Raw genomic sequence first — 21245 nt, forward strand, 5'->3', positions numbered from 1 at the left:
AAATATGTTGTTTCCTCTGATATCGGTATTTTCTTGCGAATTGTTCTGATGAGTGCAAGATGAAAAGCTTCAACAAAAAAAGTCTCTTTTTTCAGCAATTCTCAAGTCCTGCACTGCCAAACAACTATTTGCATAAATGCAGTTACTGTTGTTGAAAAGGCTCTGATGACGGCGCCCACACTGGGTAAGGTACGGTTTGGGTCATTAATTTTTAAGAAATCACATTCTCTTTCATCCTGTTATCAGGCTCAGTGCCCGGTTAACATGCCTCAGCAATCTCGGATTGCACCATCCCGCACTTAGTTTATCTCCTCAATCTGCCCAAGCTCATCTTCGAGGGCTCTGATGTCTGGGCTGATCCCACTCTCTCTTGTTTTTGCAGTTTTCAGACAAGCGTGCAGAGGTTTTATGACCAATGCTCTGAAAGTACAAGCCAGACGGAACGGGTAGTTGCTCAAACGATTGCAATGGTGAATTGTTGCCCGGCCTTCAGGTAACTCCACATTTCTGCCCCTATACACTAGATCCAGAAGTCTGCAACCTGCAGTTTAGTAAGGACTTGGGTGCGGCTCCCAACCTGATCACCCGAACACATTTGGATGATAATTTAAGAAGCTCCTTTTGTTTTCTTTTAAAAACTTTATTAACACTGTACTCGTGAGAAAGTATAACTTAGTTAACAGCGTTTTTGTAAAAATCTTTAGAACGTTGCTAAAAAAAAACATGCTGCTGAAGCTTTTCAATGCACACGCAACAGGACAAATGCCTCAGCCAATCAGAATTGACTTGCCAGCCAATCAGCACTCGCCTCTCCTTGCAGTATAAATTGTTGTGATCGTTTGAAATTTGGCATTCTTGCATTTGTCCTGATGAGTGCAAGGCGAAAAACTTCAACAACATGGCTCTCATTTCAGCAAGATTCAAGTTCTGCACTACCAAGTGACTGTTTGAAATGTTGCTGAAATGTGTCTCTGCCTTGTTTTTCAATATTATTGCCATTTGAGTAACAGCATTGCAGCTCATAAGATATTGTGTTTTTGGCTAAATTTTTAAAAAATGGCTCCTCGTGTTTATTAAGGTTGCCAAATCCCGCACTAGGTGATGTACTGTATATCATATACAAATAGTCTGTTACTCCCTGTCAGGCAAACAGGGCAGTTACTCTACAATACGCATAGGCCAATTGCGCTCTATCATGGATCTTGGGCTCTGTAAATAGAGGCATTGAGTACAAAAGTGGAGAAGCTATGGGGGAGGCAGTGGCATAGTGCTATTGTCACTGGACTAGTAATCCAGAGACCCAGGGTAATACTCTAGTGACCCGGGTTTGAACCCCACCATAGCATTCTTAATCTGGAAGAACATGGACAGACAATATGAAATAAGGGGTGAAATTTTGAAGGGGGTGCAGAAGCAGAAAGACCTGGGTGTAAATGTGCATAGGTCATTGAAGGTGGCAGGACAGGTGGGGAGAGCAGTTAATAAAATATATAGTATCCTGGGCTTTATTAATAGGGGCATTGAGTACAAGAGCAGGGAGGTTATGCTGAATTTCTATAAGACACTTGTTAGACCTCAGCTGGAATATTGTGTACAGTTCTGGGCACCATATCATAGGAAGGATGTGAACACATTGGAGAGAGTACAGAAGAGGTTTACAAGAATGGTTCCGGGGTGAGAAACTTCAGCTATGAGGATAGATTGGAGAGGGTGGAGAGTGTTCTCCTTGGAGAGGAGAAGGCTGAGAGGAGATTTGATAGAGATGTTCAAAATCATGAGGGGGCTGGACAGAGTAGATAGGGAGAAGCTGTTCCCGCTCGTAAAAGAATCAAGAACAGATTTAAAGTGATTTGTAAAAGAAGCAAATGTGACATTTGAGAAAGCTTTTTCACACAATGAGTGGTTCGGGTCTGGAATGCGCTGCCTGGAAGTGTGGTGGAGGCAGGTTCAATCGAGGCATTCCAGAGGACATTAGATGATTATTTGAATGGAAACAATGTGCAGGGTTACGGGGAAAAGGCAGGGCGATGGCACTAGGCCATATTGCTCATTTGGAGAGCCAGTGCAGACACGATGGGCCGAATGGCCTCCTTCTGTGCCATTAAGATTCTGTGATTCAAAGACAGGAAAGACCTGTTTCCCCTAGCGGAGAGGTCTATTACCAGGGGGCACAGATTTAAGGCGATTGGGAGGAGGATTAGAGGGGACATGAGGAAAAACATTTTCACCCAGAGGGTGGTGGGTGTCTGGAATTCGCTGCCTAAGTTGGTGGTCGAGGCTGAAACGCTCAACTCATTTAAAAACTACCTGGATCTGCACCTGAAGCGCTGTAACCTGCAAGGCTACGAAGGGCTGAATGGTCTCTTTCTGTGCTGTAACTTTTCTATGGTTTCTGTGGAGAAGCTGGGGTTGTTCTCCTTGGAGCAAAGGAGATTAGGGAGAAGATCTGACAGAGGTGGACAAGATGATGACAGGTTTGGACAAGGTAGACAGGGAAAAGCTGTTCCCATTCGCTGATGGAGAGGACTAGGGAACACAGATTTCAGGCTTTGGGCAAGAGATATGGCGAGGGTGGGTGCGGGGGGTGGGGGTGGGGGGATGTGAGGAAGAATTTTATTTTAACCACTTGTTACAGTGAATGGCAACAACCAGGAACTCGCTGCCTGAGCGGGTGGTGGAAGCAGAGGCGATGAATGATTTCAAAAGGAAATTAGATGGGCACTTGAGGGAAATGGGGGTAGAGTAGGGGAATGGGGTTGACTGGATTGCTCTACAGAGAGGCAGCATGGACTCAATGGGCTGAATGGCCTCCCTCTGAGCCATTATGACTTTATGACTCAGTTACGCAAGATAGTTACAAGATAATAGACACAGGGTAATTACTGGTACATTGTACACAGGCCAGGTATTCGCTAACAAATACATAGGCAGTTACTCCAGAATAGACACAAGGCAGTTACTCTTTACCACATGTTTGTAGAATAGCAGGTAACCAGGAATGGGCCACAGGTTGGAAAGTAGCTGAGGGGCCAGAGGATGAAATCTCTATCCCTGTCGCTTTGCTCAGCCTCCTGATGCTGCCATGGTCTTTGCAGAGACTACATCGAACGCCTGGTACAGAAGGTCTCAGGTGACAGTGAAGAAAGGAAGAAGAGAGCGACGGCTCCTCTGGACAAAGTTACGAGAGGAGGCAACAAACTCTTAACAACGAAGCTGTTTGATGAACTAAAGGTGCGGGAACCCTGTCTTTCTTTTATTCATTGTCAAATTTCAGGTGAGTGCCTAGACACTGGCCAAGTTGCAACACCAGCGCGTGCATTATTATTGGAGTCACCACAACATTATTAATAGGATCTGAGCTGGTTGGTGAAGCCGCAACCAAGACACAGAACTTTTCTTTATTGAGAGAGTTTATTGACTTGTCTTGTCTTGTCTCACAGCTCTCCTCCCACTCAACCCAGTGTCCCAGCTATCCCCTGTTTATATGTGCTCTAGGACAATTAACACCCATCACCTTTTTCTCTTAACCATAATAATGTAATTGACATTAACAAGCCTGAACGATGTAATTGACAAGACATTAACCAACATGTTGGCATCAATGTTCTGAGCTTTCCTTGTGGCTCGGGAACAACCACAGGCCCATGTCATGTGTTACTCAATAGCTGGGCCAACATCTGGGTAACATCTGGGTCAACAGTTGGGGCATTACAATTGACTCCCAACAAAGTTGAGCAGGAGAACATCAATCTGGGTTCCCGCTCCTGTTCATTGGTTGGAAAGTGGACACGCGCGTGGATTTTTGGTTGAGCCCAGGGTCAAAGGTCAAAGGTCACAAGTGAAGAATGGGGTGAGGTACCAGGAGGTAATTCCTTTCAGGAAAGATGGGGAGAGGAAACAGATACTAAACCGATTGCCAGTCGACGGGAGGAAAGCTGCTTCTGTCACGGTTTCTGAGGATTTGTTTAAAAACCCTAGATTTATGTCTCTGCTTTTCATTTATAGCCAAACTTCTCAAAGCTGTTGAAAAAGAAACGATTGCAAAGCACAGAGAGTTTTGAAAGTATCACCACCATCATCAAGCAGCACTTCAACCAGTTCCGAAAAATGAAAACCCCACCGTACCAGGTAGGGTAACGTTAACTTGCCTCCTAAACCTCATCCTCAAATAGTTCCAATGGGGAGGGGAAAGTCAACCAGACTTCCTGATCCTGATTGCGTGTCATCAACTTGCAACAAGAAACACATCAGTCTCTCTATGTACAGTTTCAATGTGTAGTCTTGGCATGTACAGTCTCACTATGTGCAGTCTCACTGTGTACAGCCTCATTGTACACAATCTCACTATGCACAGTCTCACTGTGCACAGTCTCATTGTGTACAGTCTCACTGTGTACAGCCTCATTGTGTACAATTTTACAGTGTAGCATCTCTATGTGTACAATCTCACTATGCACAGTCTCACTGTGCGCAGTCTCATTGAATACAGTTTCACAGTGTAGAGTCTCATTGTGCACAGTCTCACTATATACAATCTCACTGTGTACAGTCTCAGTGTACACAGTCTCATTGCATACAGTTTCACTATGTACAGCCTCATTGAGTACAGTCTCACTTTGTACAGTCTGATTGTATACAGTCACCGATGTGCAGTCTGATTGTATACAGTCACCGATGTACAGTCTCATTGTATACAGTCACCGATGTGCAGTCTAGCTGTGGCTCAGTTGGTAGCACTCTTCTCCCTAAATCATCCACATTCCAGGTTCAAGTTCCACTCCTGGATTTGAGTGTCGAAATCAAAGCTGACATTCAAGCGCAGTACCGAGGGAGTGCTACACTTTTGGAGGTGCTGTCTTTTGGATGAGACATTAAGCTGAGGCCCCATTTGCCTCTTAGGTGGATGTAAAAGATCCTGTGGCCAGTATTTCAAAGAAAAGCAGAGCAGTTCTCCCCGGTGTCCTGGCCAATATTCATCCCTCAATTAACGTCACAAAAGCAGATTATCTGATCATTATCACATTGCTGTTTGTGGGAGCTTGCTGTGCACAAATTGCTAGCCACATTTATTACATTACAACAGTGACAACACTTCAAAAGTACTTAATTGGCTGTAAAGCGCTTTGGGACATCCTGAGGTCACTAAAGGTGCTTTATAAATGCAAGTCTTAATTTTACAGTTCCACTGTGTACAGTCCCAGTGTGTACAGTCTCACTGTGTACACTTCCAGTGTGTACAGTCTCACTGTGTACACTCCCATTGTGTGGAGTCTTACTGTGTACAGTCCCAGTGTGTACAGTCTCACTGTGTACACTCCCAGTGTGTACAATCTCACTATGTACAGTTCCAGTGTGTGCACTCTCGCTGTGTACACTCCCAGTGTGTACAATCTCACTATGTACAGTTCCAGTGTGTGCACTCTCACTGTGTACACTCCCAGTGTGTACAATCTCACTATGTACAGTTCCAGTATGTACAATCTCACTATGTACAGTCCCAGTGTGTACAGTTTCACTGTGTACAGTCCCAGTGTATGCCATCCCTATGTATACAGCCCCAGTGTGTACAGTCTCACTGTGTACAGCCCCAGTGTGTACAGTCTCACTGTGTACAGCCCCAGTTAGGGTTAGGGTTAGGGTTAGGGTTAGGGTTAGGGTCTCACTGTGTATAGCCCCAGCCTGTACAGTCTCACTGTGTACAGCCCCAGCCTGTACAGTCTCACTTTGTACAGCCCCAGTCTGTACAGTCTCACTGTGTACAGCCCCAGTGTGTACAGTCTCACTGTGTACAGCCCCAGTGTGTACAGTCTCACTGTGTACAGCCCCAGCCTGTACAGTCTCACTGTGTAAGGTCCCAGTCTGTACAGTCTCACTGTGTACAGCCCCAGTGTGTACAGTCTCACTGTGTACAGCTCCAGCCTGTACAGTCTCACTGTGTACAGCCCCAGTCTGTACAGTCTCACTGTGTACAGCCCCAGTGTGTACAGTCTCACTGTGTACAGCCCCAGTGTGTACAGTCTCACTGTGTACAGCCCCAGTGTGTGCAGTCCCTATGCCTACAGTCCCGACAGGCTCCTCATCTCCCCTCACACCCTTAATCCTGTAGCCGTAACGACGGGATGAGTAACCCTTCGACGATTTGAATCTTCTTTGCATCAGCCCACGTCAAAATAAACACAGAAACAAATGTTCCTTTTTACCCAGGAACTGGTAAACGACATTCACAAACATGTGGTCATCAAGTATCTGACAGCAGTGTTGCAGACGCGGATAACCTGCAACTCGTCTGAAATGCGGACCAAGTTAGCGGGGCGACTGAGCGACGAGAGTGCACAGCTGAAAGAGCTGTTCGAAAGTCTGGTGAGTTCACCGTTTGTTTATAACATTGTCAGGGCTGGGTGGCCAATTATGTTTCGATGTCTCCCTGGAGGTTTCAAAGCAGCGAACTTAGAAATATAGGAACAGGAGTAGGCCATTCGGCCCCTCGAGCCTGCTCCGCCATTTGGTAAGATCATGGCTGACCTGATTGGGGCCTCAACTCCACTTTCCTGTCTGCCCCCCTTTGACTCCCTTATTAATTGAGAATCTGTCTAACTCAGCCTTGGATATATTCAATGACCCAGCCTCCACTGCTCTCTGGGGAAGAGAATCCCACAGACTAGTGACCCTCTGAGAGAATAAAATGCTCCTCATCTTCATCTTAAATAGGAGACCCCTTATCTTTAAACTGTGATTCTTAAGTTCTAGATTCCCCCACAAGGGGAAACATCCTCTCAGCATCCACCCTGTCGAATCCCCCTCAGGATCTTATATATTTCAATATGTCTCTCAGTCTTCAAAACTCCAATGGATACAGGCCAAACCTGTCCAACCTTCCCTGATAAGATAACCCCCTCATCTCTGGAACGAGTCAAATGAATCTGCTTCTAATGTGTTATGATCCCAGCTGATGTCACTATTGGACAAGTCAGATCCCAGGGTAGGACACAGCTTGCTAGATCCTCACATTTATTTGTTGTTTAGAAACATGGAGGATGGCTACTGAGCAGAGTCACAGGAGTCAGCTGATGAACTTTTAACAAAAGAATATAACATTTATTAAACAAGAGAAAATAAATTATATTGCGCTACTCCTTCACCACAACTATACCTTTACAGATTATATACATGTTTGTAAGGATAACACAAGTTACAAAATTTGCCATATCCTCTAATGTTCACAATAAATTCACAGTCCATATAAACCAATAGGTGACCTCTGGTCAAACACACCACACTCTGAAACCAAGTGACAGATGCCACCCCAATCATGTGCTATGGATCTCCCATAAACTCCCCCCAGACGCATGTCACACCATAAGCCAACCGGTCTCACTGAATTCCGTCTTTCTCCTTGAGAGTTCCCAATCTCCGCTCTCAAAGAACTTGCCTTGGAATTTTCTCCCAAGTTACACTTTCACTTGGACGTCTTTAATAAGGATCCGTCTCCAAGGTTTCAACCTCTCCTTCTGATGTTCCTCTCCCCTTGTTCGCCATGAGCATTCAATCTTCATCTTCCACGTGCTCTCTCAGATACTCAGCCGTGCCACCAGAACACCACTGGTTCACAGGCCCGTAGTTAGGAGTCACCTATCTGTGGCTGTCTCCTCGGATCTCCTGGCTTCTTTCAAGCCCACTTTGCCTTAATTCTGCTCCCCACAGCTTTCTCTCTTTAATTCGGAGCACTTTCCTCTGCTCCTTACTTTAACTTCACTGAACAGGACCGGTTCAGATTCCTGTTCTTTTCCCTTGACTTTGCTGTCTTTCTGGGACCATCTTCTGCCAAACACCCTGGTTTCTGGGGCTTCCTGTTTCTCTTTGGGACCTGCTCCCTGCAGCTCCCTTCCTGCCTTCTCTGGTAGTTTCTGTGGAATGCTCCTATCAACTGAAATCAAACTGCTTTACTCTTTCCCCCTGTGTCTTTGTGGGGCCCTGTTGCCAGGCAACAGTACAGTTTTTTTCTACTTTGTTTTAACTTCCCCAAGCCACTTCAAGGGTCGTAAAACCTCATTAAAATGCAGGTATAGAAAAAAACCCACAGACTTGCAGGAAACATCCTAAAGTGAAACGAAAACTCAGGTTTCCCTTTTCTTAACACATACATACAAAATATAAATAAATCTTAAACTTTAAACTTGGCTTATTCCCAACACACACAAATAGCTGCAAATAAGGAGGTAAACGGGAGAAAGGAACTTGAAATTGAAATCACTAGGGAAATGGTACAGAGCAAATTGATGGAGCTGTAGGCTGGCAAGTCTCCGGGTCCTGATGGACTACATCCTAGAGTTTTAAAAGAGGTGGCTAATGAGGTAGTCGATGTGTTGGAGTTAATTTTCCAAAGCACGCTAGATTCTGGAAAGGTTTCATCAGATTTGAAAGTAGCAAATATAACCCCTCTATTCAAGAAGGGAGGGAAAACAGGAAACTATAGGCCAGTTAGCTTGGCGTCTGTCATGAGGAAGCTATTAGAATCGATTATTAAGGAGGTTATAGCTGGGCACTTAGAAGAGCTCAAGGCAATCGGGAAGAGCCAGCATGGTTTTGTGAAAGGAAAATCATGTTTAACCAATTTATTGGAGTTTTTTGACGGAGTAACATGCGCAGTGGATAAAGGGGAGCCTGTAGATGTGCTGTACTTGGATTTCCAGAAGGCATTTGATAAGGTGCCACATCAAAGATTATTACGGAAAATAAAAGTGCAAGGTGCATATTAGCATGGATATAAGATTGGCTGGCTGGCAGAAAGCAGTGAGTATGCATAAATGGGTCTTCTTCGGATTGGCAGGATGTGATGAGTGGAGTCCCACAGGGGTCTGTACTGGGGCCTTAACTTTTTACGATTTACATCAATGACTTAGATGAGGGGAGTAAAGGCATGGTAGCTAAATTTGCAGATGGCACAAAGATAGGTAGGAAAGTATGTTGGGAAGAGGACATGAGGACGTTGCAGATGGATATTGATAGGGTGAGTGAGTGGGCAAAGATCTGGCAAATGGAGTTTAATGTGGGAAAATGTGAAGTTGTTCACTTTGGCAGGAAGAACAAAAAAGCAGAGTACTAATTAAATGGAGGATGATTGTATAATTCTGAGGTGCAGAGGGATTTAAGTGTACTAGTACATGATTTGCAAAAAGTTAGTATGCAGATGCAGCAAGTAATTGAGAAGGCTAATGGAATGCTATCCTTTTATTACGAGAGGGATTGAACATAAAAGTAAGGATGTTCTGCTTCAGTTATACAGGGCATTGGTGAGATTGTATATCGAATACTATGTGCAATTTTGGTCTCCTTATTTAAGGAAGGATGTAAATGCATTGGAGGCAGTTCAGAGGTGGTTTACTAAATTGATAGCTAGAATGAGTGGATTGTCTTATAAAGAAAAATTGGGCTTGTTTCCACTGGAGTTTAGAAGAGTGAGGAGTGATTTGATTGAAGTATACAAGATCATGAACGACTTCGACAAGGTAGATGTCGAAAGGATGTTTCCTCTTGTGGATGAGTCCAGAACTAGAGGGCACTGTTTTAAAATTAGGGGTCGCCCTTTTAGGACAGAGATGAGGAGGAATGTTTTCTCCCAGGGGGCTGTGCGACTTTGGAACTCTCTGCCTCAGAAGGTGGTGGAGACGGGGTCATTGAATATTTTTAAGGTAGAGGTGGATAGATTCTTGTTAGGCGAGGGAATCAAAGGTTATCGAGGGTAGATGGGAATGTGGAAATCGAAACACGAGAAGATCAGCCATGATCTTATTGAATGGCGGAGCAGGCTTGAGGGGCCGAATGGCCTACTCCTGCTCCTATTTCTTATGTTCTTATAAATATACATATAACCTTACTTAAAACTACCTCTAGTTCCTAACAAATGCCATTATATCCTTTCTTAATCAAGGAGACCAAAACTGTACACGGTACAGGACTCTGGGATGAACAGCTCATCTAACGTGCCCAATATCAAGAACCCTGCTCTCAAGGTTTCATTCGGTGTGATGCTAATTGGTCTTTCCTGCTGTTCCTCCCCACTTTACCCCAGAATTCCACTGCGTCCTGGTTGGATCCTGCCATTGATCACCTGGCTGAGATTGTCAGGCTGAAGGATATCTCCACCATCCAGATGGAAGTCGGGGCCTTGGTGAGCAGTTACCCTGACGTCCGGTGAGTTAAGCCCTTCTCCTGTTTCCCTGACCCTCCTCAAGGGCCACAATTCCCGTGGGCAGGAAACAAGACAAAGAAAAAAAAACGTTTAGAGATTAACAGTTGGAGGTGGTTCAGAGGAGGTTTACTGGACTGATACCTGGGAATGAGCGGGTTGTCTTATGAGGGAAGGTTGGACAGACTGGGCTTGTTTCCACTGGAGTTTAGAAGAGTGAGGGGTGACATGACTGAAGTATGTAAGATCCTGAAAGGTCTCAAGATAGTGGACGTGGAAAGGATGTTTCCCCTTGTGAGTGAGTCCAGAACTAGGAGGCACTATTTTAAAATTAGGGGTCGCCCTTTTAGGACAGAGATGAGGAGAATTTCTTTCTCTCAGAGGGCTGTGCGACTTTGGAACTCTCTGCCTCAGAAGGTGGTGGAGGTGGGGTCATTGAATATTTTTAAGACATGGTTAGATAGATTCCTGTTAAGCCAAGAAATGAAAGATTATCGGGGGAAGATGGGAATATGGAATTCGAAACACAAACAGATCAGCCATGGTCTTATTGAATGGCGGAGCAGGCTCGAGGGGCCGAATGGCCTACTCCTGCTCCTATTTCGTCGGCTCACACGTTCGTATATTTATAACGCCGTCTGGTGCTGGATTCAGTTACCAAGAGCTTTTATAGAGACCAACCTTTCAAAGGGAAAGCAAAGCCCTCCACAAAAATCCAACACCCGGGACAGGATTTCCTCTCCGGGTGTGTGAAACAGAGGCCCGGGACGTTCCGGGATCCCAAATTCACTCCTCCTGTGGGGGTTGGGGGAGGGGGATCAGTCACTGACCCCGATTTTCGTGGGAGAGGAGGCACCCCCGCCTCTCTCCCCCCATGCCCCCGGTTAATTGGTCTGGAGACAGGTTGACTATCCAATTAAGGGCGGTAGGCGGGATCCTGAAGCTGGAGAGCCAATCAGATGCCTTCCAGCAGGTTGCAATAGAGGGTAAGTGATAGAGAGGGTGCTTCAAAATGGAGGCACCCTCTCTCCGACTATCTTAAATTTAACTTATGAAATGGACCTTGTAGCCAGGCAACCCCTGTGATGGGTGGGGTGGGTGGTGAGCCCCTCTACAGGGCTGATTGCAGCTGCCCCCTGATCCAGTAGGTGGGAAGGGCCCATAGGCCTGACTAGAGCGCTTGCACCCCACCCACACCCCTGGTCTCCCTTTGGGAGGATTCTCTTCAAATATTGAGTCGTAAGGCTGGATTTGACATGCTGCCCCCACCCCCAACCCCCCCACACAGCCCCCTGCTAGGGGGGTGATGGATGGCTAGACCCCCCCCCCGGCCTTCCAGCCCACCCCCAACCCAGTCCCCATAGAACACCTGCCAAAATGGGCATCCCGCCCTCCATTTTAAAAAAATAAGATTTAATGGGCAATTGAGTTTGTGAACAAGCCAATTGACCTGAATCTTAAACAAAAATTGCTGGAAAAACTTAGCGGGTCTGACAGCATCTGCGGAGAGGCAGCACCAGTTAACGTTTCAAGTCCGTATGACTCTTCATCAGAACTAAAGAGGAATAGAAATGTGGTGAAATATAAGCTGGTTGAAGGGGGGTGGGACAGGTAGAGCTGGATAGAGGGCCAGTGATAGGTGGAGGCAAAGGAGAGATTGCCAAAGTCATAGACAAAAGGTCAAAGGGAGGTTGAATATCATCACCGTCAACACCTCTTTGTCCTTTTGTCTATGGCATCTTTGGCAATCTCCACCTATCACTGGCCCTCTATCCAGCTCTACCTGTCCTACCCCACTTCAACCAGCTTATATTTCACCACATTACTATTCCTCTTTAGTTCTGATGAAGAGTCAAACGGACTCGAAATGTTAACTCTGTCTCCCTCTCTGCAGACGCTGTCAGACCCGCTGAGTTTTTCCAGCTATTTTTGTTTTTGTTTCAGATTTCCGGCGACCGCAGGGTTTTGCTTTTAGCTTCGACCTGAACACGACGCTGTCCACACCACCGTGTGGTTGGGTGTGCGCAGGCGGGCAAGAGTCCGAAATCCAGTGTTCAAACGATTGATTTAAAGGAGGGAAGGAAGCTCAGGGTACATTCTTTGAGGTGGTGGAGGGGGTGGGGGTGGGTGGTGGAGTCTGGTGACCACTGGGGGCACCCGTCCCTCTTGCACAAATGATAACCCCTCTTTTGCGCTGCCTCCGAAACCTGCCCCCCACCCTCCCCCGCTTGCCCCACCCCCACCCTCCCACCCCACTCCCTAGGATGCCTGATCCCTCCCCGCCCTAAAAGCCCGGGATTCGTCTTAGTCTGGGATCTTGCTTTTCATCCTGGTAGTGGGGGGTGGTGCTGAGCTCTGACATGCTGCTGGGATTGCTAGAGCTGCCGGCCAATCGGATCGGCTGGAAGCTCCAGTGGGCGGGCCTTCCTTCCGTTAATGGGCGGAAGCCCCGCCCTCTGTTTCTTTAGGCCGGCCCACCGCCCGCTATTGCTGTGGACTGGGCTTTTTTTTAAGCCGGTCGGTTTGAAAGCGCCTTTTGTCATTTAGTGGGGGGTGGCGGAGGGTCATGGGGGCGTGGTTGCCTGGTGGTGAGCAATACGCCTCACCCCCAGATTCAGCCCACAGAGAGTACTATCATAAAGGAGAAGGCCATTCAGCCCGTCGAGTCCATGCTGGCTGTCAGTCGAGCGACCCACTCAGTCCCGTTCCCCCACTCGATCCCCACCAGCCCCGCAGTTTCACCATTCATTGCCTCAACCGCCCTCATAGGCAACAAGTTGCAGCTCATTACCACTCACCGTGTACAAAAATTCCTCACATTCCCCCTTCACTCTTGTGCTCCTGCCCCTCTGCAACAAAAATTGGCATACCTTATGCCTTCCTAATTGCTTGCTGTAGCTATAGCTCTGAAAGAAGCCTTGTGGCGCAGTGGGTAGCATCCCTGCCTCTGAAGCCAGAAGCTCTGGGTTCAAGTCCCACTCTAGGACTTGATGGCTAAAGGAGTTGAGTTCATAATGTGGCCAAATAGGTTGAGTATCAACCTATAAACCCTTCCAACGCACACCAATGACAGGTATGGGAGAGATTCCTGGTCATCCATCATCCTGGATGGAAAGAATGTTACAGCCTCTACCATAGCTCCAAACTACAGCAAGTCAGGCTCATTGAATGAACTGTCACACACGTCTTTAACTAACTGTGATTCATCGAGACAAGGCAGTCTCTAGGAATTGAAGATCAATCTCCAGGATACTGCTGTGTGCAACCCTGGAGAAAAATCATCGGGACGTTAAAAAGGATTAGGTCATTTTGGGATTTTCCCTTTACCAGACTTAAAAATGGGGGAAAAAAGGCTGTTTGACTGACAGTCAAGCATCATCCAATTGGGTAATGAGTCCTTTTGCTTTCCGATTGGCGTAGGAAGGCCGTACGTCACAAGGATGGACGTGTTGGCCGACTAATGGCTGGAGCGTGAGGGGCGAGTCATGTGATGGAACCTCCAGGAACACATTTCATCACAGTTGGCAACCCTAGACAAGGTCAAAGGGGGTGGGGTCAGCGCCTCACCCCGGCACACGGCCCGAAAGACCTTCAACGCCTTCAGGAGAGGAGGGGCTTGTGGAGATTAGAACCCGACCCCAAGGCTGCACGGCATTTGTCTTCCTCGGCGTTCGAGGCCGCCTTGGGACAATCTGAGCGCTTCCTCCAGCCTGTGGAATGTGCAGACACGGGAACTGCTCCGCGCTGACCAAACCTTCCTGAACTTTAGTAAACTCCCCCAGCGCCTTCGGAGCCTGACCCCCCCGAGGAATGCGAGAGCTGTGTAAAAATATTCCCAACCCCTCCTTTCGGGACGCTCCTGGCCGTGGGACAGTGCGTCACCGAGGGAGGGGTTTCGGCCCACCGCTATCGATTGCCCTTTTATATTTTGTTGTTTATCCGGACCTTATTTCCTGACTGTCTCGGCATCCTGATGTTCCTGGTGTCACTGCTGATGAATGGTGTCAGGAGTTTCATTTTCCTGTTTGAATTTGAATCCCTACTTATAGCAGCGAGGAGGAAATGAGACGCTGGCAAGGTGCTGTTCACAGGAAGTGAAATTGGGAGCAGCTCCTGTCCCAGTGGCTATCCTGGGTACCAACCAGATACAAAAATGAATCAGCGCGAGGGGAAAACAGCCCGTGTAAAATTTTCTGCCTCATTTCCTAACACAATATCATGAATGGCTTCACCGTCGAGGGAGGAATCCTTCACAGGATTTATTTTAGAATAAAACAGGAGCTTAATGTCCCCCCCCACTCCCTCCCCCAGGGGGACTGTCACTTGCTCAGCACGACTTCCTGTACAGCTAAGCGCTTTACACAGGATATTTGGCCCTCGGAGGCATCACAGCCCAATCCCTGCTCTCATCCCACGGCCACATAGGCACCAGCGCTTGCCGATGGATGGAAGTAAAACACGGCGGGTGCTGGAAATCTGAAATAAAGTCAGAAACATTGCTGGGAGAGCTCATCAAGCCCGACCGCATCCATGGAGAGAGAGAAGCAGAGTTAACGTTTCGAGTCCGTCCGCCTCTTCCTCGGAGCTAAAGAGAAGTAGAAATGTGATGGATTTTATATTGTGTTCATCACATCTTCGACGGTCTCTCCTGAGCTCCCACCTACCCCTGACCTTCTATCCTACTCCACCTGCTCCACCCCCTCTTAAACAGTATAAAATCCCTCACATTTCTGCTTCTCCTTAGCTCCGAGGAAGAGTCACACGGACTCGAAACGTTAACTCTGTTTCTCTCTCCACGGACGCTGTCAGACCTGCTGAGTTTTCCCAGCATTTTCTGTTTTCATTTTAGATTTGATCATTGGGAGCAGGTGGTCACCAGACAATGACCAGGAGCAAGAATCTCAGGGGAGACTATGGTGTGGTGGTAATGTCGCTGGACCAGAGGCCCAGGCTAATGCCCTGGGGATACAGGTTCAAATCCCACCACGGCAGCTGATGGTGGAATGAGAATTTAATTAATAAAATCTGGAGATGGAAGCGAGTCTCAGTAATGGTGACCTGGAACTATCATCAATTGTTGTAAAAACCCATCTGGTTCTCTAATGCCCCTTTAGGGAAGGAAATGGCCTGGCCTACAGGCAATACAGCAGTGTGGTTGACTCTTAACTGCCCTCTGGAGTAGCCTAACAAGCCACTCAATTCAAGGACAATTAGGGATGGGCAATAAATGCTGTCCTTGCCAGTGATGCCCACATCCCATGAAAGAACGATTAAAAAAAACTATCCTGTGTTATGCAGAGGCACAGGCTTGGAGTCAGCTGTGATGCCCTTTGTAGTCAAGCAGCCTGACCATACTTCCCACCTGGGATATGTGCACCAAGAACTGATACTCCCCTTCTTGCATAGAGGAGTTGGTGCCTGTGCAGGCAACCGCGTTTGCATTCATGTAGCACCTTTCAGGACCTCCCAAAACTTTACAGCCCTGCCGATGTACTGCATGGGACGTAGCAGCCAATTTGCGGAGATGGAAGCTCCCATAAACAAGGAGAGTTTTGATGAGATTCTTGTTTGCTGCTTAGTGATGCAGGATATCCAATCATGCGAGATTCCACAATATAAACTCAATCCCGTAACTAAGGAAACTGCTAATTAACAGCTGTGTTTAGTCTAAATGGTGGAGATCCGATCGGAAAATAAATTCCTAACTTTCCTATCATTGGTCGAAGCAAAGGAGGCAAACTGAAGTTGTCATTTGCACTTTGTCTGACTGATGCTAATCAAACTCGTTTTAGCACCAACGCCAGGAAGTTCCCCTCCGAGCCACTCACCATCCTGACTTGGGAACATATCGGCCGTTCCTTCACTGTCGCTGGGTCAAAATCCTGGAACTCCCTTCCTAACAGCGCTGTGGGTGTAACCACACCGTACGGACTGCAGCGGTTCAAGAAGGCAGCTCACCACCACCTTCTGAAGGGCAACTAGGGATGGGCAACAAATGCTGGGCCCAGCCAGCATCCCGTGAAAGAATACATTTTTTTAAAAAAGTTAAAAACACATTTAAAGCCCCACTTTCGTTCTGCTGGTTGCGATATGAACGGGCAGTCAATCAAAAATGGCTTTACAGGCAAAGTAATAAATACAGCATTCACATAGAAAGAAAGACCCGCATTTACATAGCGCCTTTCATGGCCCCAGGACATCCCAAAGTGCTTTGCAGCCAATCAAGTACTTTTTGACACGTAGTCACTGTTGCAATTTTGGGAAGGCCCTGCAGCCAATTTGTGTACAGCTTCTCCCACAAACAGTAATGCAATAAATGACCAGATAGCCGCTTGATATTGGTCAAGGAATAAAATGTTGGTCAGGATGCCAGGCAGAACTTGCCCCTGTTCTTCCGGGTCTTTTGTGAAAGGGTTTAACAACTTGCGCAGAAGTCCGCTGCTCCAACAGTGCAGCACTCCCTCAGGACTGCACTAGAGACGTCAGCCTGGATTTTTGGGGTGGGATTTTTCGGGCCTGGCGCTCCACGTTTTCCCATCCCGCCCACGACAATGCCTGCCGGTGTCGGAGCCGGGACATCCCACCCCACGGAACTGGGTCTCCGGAGTGGGATTTGGACTCAGAGCCTCCCGACTCAGAAGGCACAGAGGGCCAGCCACTGAACTACAACCAGCACCTGTGAATCCACACGTCCCGGAGAGGGACCATAATCCAAAAATTTTGCGATGGTAATGACAGCAAAAGTGTCAGCGTGCGCCATCAATACTCCACGGAAACCGGCCGCAATTTCGGGAGGCCGCACATGCATAGAATAATCCAGAAGATCCTGTCAGAGGGTCTACATTCCTCTGTTGGCTGTGCTGTTGATGTTTTCCCAGGCTGCATATCCCCATCACAATCAAGAATTGACAAGAACTTCCACTCTTATACTGTTAGTTTCACTCTTAAAAAGCCCTTGAAAAGTTACACCTTTTTAAAGAGGTTTTCAACCACACACTAACTTCATATAATTACTGATGCACAACATCTCTGGCCCTGAAAAAGATGGAGAGTTAAATTCCTGGCCAATGATTTTTAAAAATCCACATATTTTAATAGTCATCAGTTCTTTTAAAAAAGATGTTTGTTTATCTTTATTTTAAGCTTCTATCTTAATTGCTTACTTCGCTATCCAAAAACTGAAATTAAAAAGTAAGGATTTTAAGCGCCTTTAACTTCCCTGCTTTGCTGTTGGTTTGAATACTTCAACGTGATTGGCTGCTTACCTTGCTTGCTGACATCACTGCTGCTGCACAGCTGGGGATCCCCTGACTTGAGCCTTAAGATTTAAACTGCTTTTGAGAAAAGGGGAAATCCCCGCCGCAGATATTGTGCGATCTTTATGGGAGGCTCTCGCTAAGGTCGGCGACGAGAGCGCCGCTGTCGGCCGCAAAATCTGAAATTACGCGTTTTGCGATAGAATTCTAACTTTCGTTCTCCCCCTGCTCCCCACACGCACAGGAAGAACCACATCTCGGCCCTGTTGAGCGTGAGAGGGGATGTCAGCCAAGCGGACCGCCAGAGCATCTTAGAGACCCTGCAAGACTTCAACGGCAACGAGGGTGGGCCCGGCCCTTCCCGCGACAGAGCGCTCTTCACCGAGATTGACGTGGTCCCGGAAATGCGGTGCATCAGCCTCAGCGGGAGCCGTGGCTCCAGCCGCCGGGTGGGATGTTTCTCCGTGTTCCGCCAGCGTAAAGTCCGCTCCAGGTGACCGGCGGGAAGGCGGAGGTGGGGGTCGTGGTGGAAACCCCTCCGTCCGTCTGGGCACAGGAAGAGAATAACCGGGGAAATAACTAATGCCTGTTGCCCGATGTGCTGAGACTTGAGATCGTCGAGGTACGCTCGCGATTTATTGGGACTCTCGGAGGCTGACCCTTTAACCGTCCCATTAAAGGAGGGTGTCCGGACATTGAGGATCGAACGGCTTCCCAACCTGGAGAGGCAAGCGCTGCCCCTTCACCTCTGACCCCATCAGTAAATCCATCCCAGGTGATTGGGATGCCCAACGCAGCACTAATTGGCAACCGTGCCCAGTGAGGGTAATGGCACAGCTACAGTCGATTGAGTTGGAGGCTTGACTGAAACCTGAGGGGCCTTGACAGGGTGGATGTGGAGAGGATGTTTCCTCTTGTGGGAGAATCGAGAACCAAGGGGTCACTGTTTAAAAATAAGAGGTCGCCCATTTAGGACAGAGTTGAGGAGAAATTTTTCCTCCCAGAGGAATGTGAGTCTTTGGAACTCTCTTCCTCAAAGAGCGGTGGAAGCAGAGTCTTTGAATATTTTTAAGGCAGAGCTGGATAGACTCTTGATAAACAAGGGGGTGAAAAGTTATCGGGGGTCGGCAATCTTATTGAATGGCAGAGCAGGCTCGAGGGGCTGAGTGGCCTACTCCTGCTCCCAATTTGCCTGTTTGTATGTTTGAGACTGAGGCAAAGTGTTGGGGCAGCATTAGGACTCCGAACAGAGGCTGTAACTGTCCTGGGAGGTGCCCTGATCGCAGATATCAAAATTGACATAGGGGAGGATCCTCCCCACGTCAGGTGGGTGCAGCGGGCAAGCCCGGGAGCGACCACGCAAAGATCGAGCCCTGACCGCGATTCCAATGAGCCCAGCGTGAACTGCGCGCTGAAGCACTCAGCGCTGCCTGGGTTGGGGGTTGAGCCCGGGGGGCAGCGGTGTGGAGGGTGAGCGTGGATGTCAGTGCAGACGGGTCGGGGGTGAACGCTCGGCGAAAGCTCCCTGAGGCACAGAGTTGCCTCGGGGAGCTGAAGATTCTTCACGTTTGAAAATAAAAGTTACCAAAAAAAAAGGAAAACCCCTCTCCTCATGTGACTCTGTCTCAAGGACGGGGACGTGTTAAGAATGAGTTTTAAAAGTGTTTTTTTTTTAAATCACTGGTCGAAATCTCTTCCCGCCCGTGGATGAGGTTTCGCCGCTCAGCCTCATCGCCCGCCCGCCAACTGAACAATTGGACAGGCAGCGAAAAATTCCATTTAATTAATTGGTCTGGCCCACTATCCAGCTCTACCTGTCCCACCGCACCCCCTTAAACCAGCTTAGATTTCACCTCTTTTCTATTTTTACTTAGCTGAAGAGTCATGCAGACTCGAAAGGTTAACTGTCTCCCTCTCCGCAGATGCTGTCAGACCTGCTGAGTTTTTCCAGCTATTTTTATTTTTCTTATACAGCTCTGGTTAGGCCACAACCAGAGGACTGGGCTCAGTTCTGGTCACTGCACTTTAGGGAGGATGCGAGGGTCCTGGAGAGGGTACGGAGGAGATTGACCAGAATGATTCCAGGGATGGGTGCGGGGTGGGTGCGCGGAAGGGTTTTAGCTGCAAGGTTGGGTTGGAGAAGCTGAGGTTGTTTTCCTCGGATTTGGGGGGGGGATTTGATCGCGTTGTACAGGATTTGGAGGAGGTAGACAGGGAAGAGCTGTTCCCATTAGCTGATGGGAAGGACCCGGGGGGGGTCACAGATTTAAGGTTCGGGATTAGTGTTGGGCCTAGCGTTCCAAATCTCCCCTGCTGTTAGCATCCAATGATGCGAGGAGTTTAACTTTGGGTAGGAGCCTGCACAAGAGGCCCACACTTAACAAACCGGACACTCATAACGCTGCGGGAGTCCCAGTAATCGACCTCCAGAGTCAGCAGTGAAACGAGCTGTATCTTGATGTGCCTCTACATACATATAAAGGAAATCCCGGGGAAGCTCTTTGATGTATAACTGCCAGGTCTAATCATTAGAGATTGTGTAAATTCAGATTGTGAAAACCCAGTTATAATAGGAATTAAATAAAGTTTGTTTATCTTTTCCACGTCCTGTCTCCCTTCTTTCGAACGACTCCAGGGACGAGGGGTTGCGTAGGGATGAGGAGGTATTGAAACATGTGGGGCTCTGAGGGGGGCCTCGACAGAGTGCGGGTGCTGGGATTTTCTGCACCCCCGCTCACCGTTGGGATCTTCCGGTCTTGTCGCGAGTCAATGGGGTTCAGGCTGGGAGGCCGCCTCTCCCCGCGGCAGGTCCCTCTCGCGACAGGGCCGGAAAATCCCGGCCGATGTACCCCCTTGCCGGGTGGGTGGAATCTAGAACTAGGGGGCACAATTTAAGAATAAGAGGTCTCCCTTTTAAGATGGAGATGGGAACAAATTTATTTTCTCTCCGTGGCTCATTATCCTGTGGAATTCTCTTCCCCGGTGAGAGCAGTGGAACCTGGGTCACCGAATTTATTCGAGGCTTCGTTAGGCCGATTTTTGTTTGACAAGGGGAGTCAAGGGTTATGGGAGGGGCGGGCGGGAATGTGGAGTTGAGGCCACAATCAGATCAGCCATGACCTTATTGAAGGGCGGAGCAGGCTCAAAGGGCCGAATGGCCTACTCCTGCTCCTATGTCCTACTTTCCGACATTCTCCTTAGAGCAGAGAATGTTAAGAGGCGGTTTGACAGAGGTGTTTGAAATCGCGAAGGGTTTAGATAATGTAAGGAAGGAGAAACTGTTTCCAATGGCTGAAGGGTTGATAACCAAAGGACGCGGATTTGTTTGGCTAAAGGACCAGACATAAGGAAAGATTTATTTACGTGGGAGCAGAGGTCGGGATTTGGGATGCCCTGCCCGACAGGGTGGTGGATACAGGTTCAATATTAACCTTCAAAAGAGAATTGGATTGATTTGAAGGTGAAATAAATTGTGGGACTATGGGGAAGTAGTGAGAAAACGAACAAACCAGATCGCTCTTTGAAAGAGCTGGCACAGAGCCGATGGGCTGAATGGCCTCCTTCAGTACAGTGTCATTCGATGATTCTTTGCCTCGAGCAAGGCTTTGCTAAAATGGCCCCCCTTTTGGGGAAGGGGACAGAAAGGAGGGCCAAAAGCACTGGCAACTTGCATTTGCGTAGCGCCTAAATGCAGCAAAACATCCCAGGGTGCTTCACAGGAGCATCACCAATGAAACGCTTGGCACTGAGCGATGGGAGGAGATAGCAGGACAGAAAGAGACAGAAAGCTTTAAGGCGCCTCT

The 21245-nt window shown here is 47.9% G+C and overlaps 1 protein-coding gene across 1 annotated transcript in view; it reads left to right on the forward strand.

The window, feature by feature from the left end:
• The window catches only part of LOC144671495 (exocyst complex component 3-like protein 2), a 46866-nt gene extending 26825 nt beyond the window's left edge, over nt 1-20041 (forward strand). Inside the window, exons 7-12 of the mRNA XM_078533449.1 lie at nt 383-493; nt 3096-3231; nt 4006-4128; nt 6205-6360; nt 10070-10191; nt 17687-20041. Of these exons, the coding sequence (XP_078389575.1) occupies nt 383-493; nt 3096-3231; nt 4006-4128; nt 6205-6360; nt 10070-10191; nt 17687-17939 (901 nt within the window). The 3' untranslated portion in view covers nt 17940-20041. The remainder of the gene's footprint in view (nt 1-382; nt 494-3095; nt 3232-4005; nt 4129-6204; nt 6361-10069; nt 10192-17686) is intronic.
• Nucleotides 20042-21245: the final 1204 nt, after the last annotated feature.

The sequence above is a fragment of the Cetorhinus maximus genome, chromosome 32 (assembly GCF_964194155.1).
Source record: "Cetorhinus maximus chromosome 32, sCetMax3.hap1.1, whole genome shotgun sequence".
NCBI classification, from domain to species: domain Eukaryota; kingdom Metazoa; phylum Chordata; class Chondrichthyes; order Lamniformes; family Cetorhinidae; genus Cetorhinus; species Cetorhinus maximus.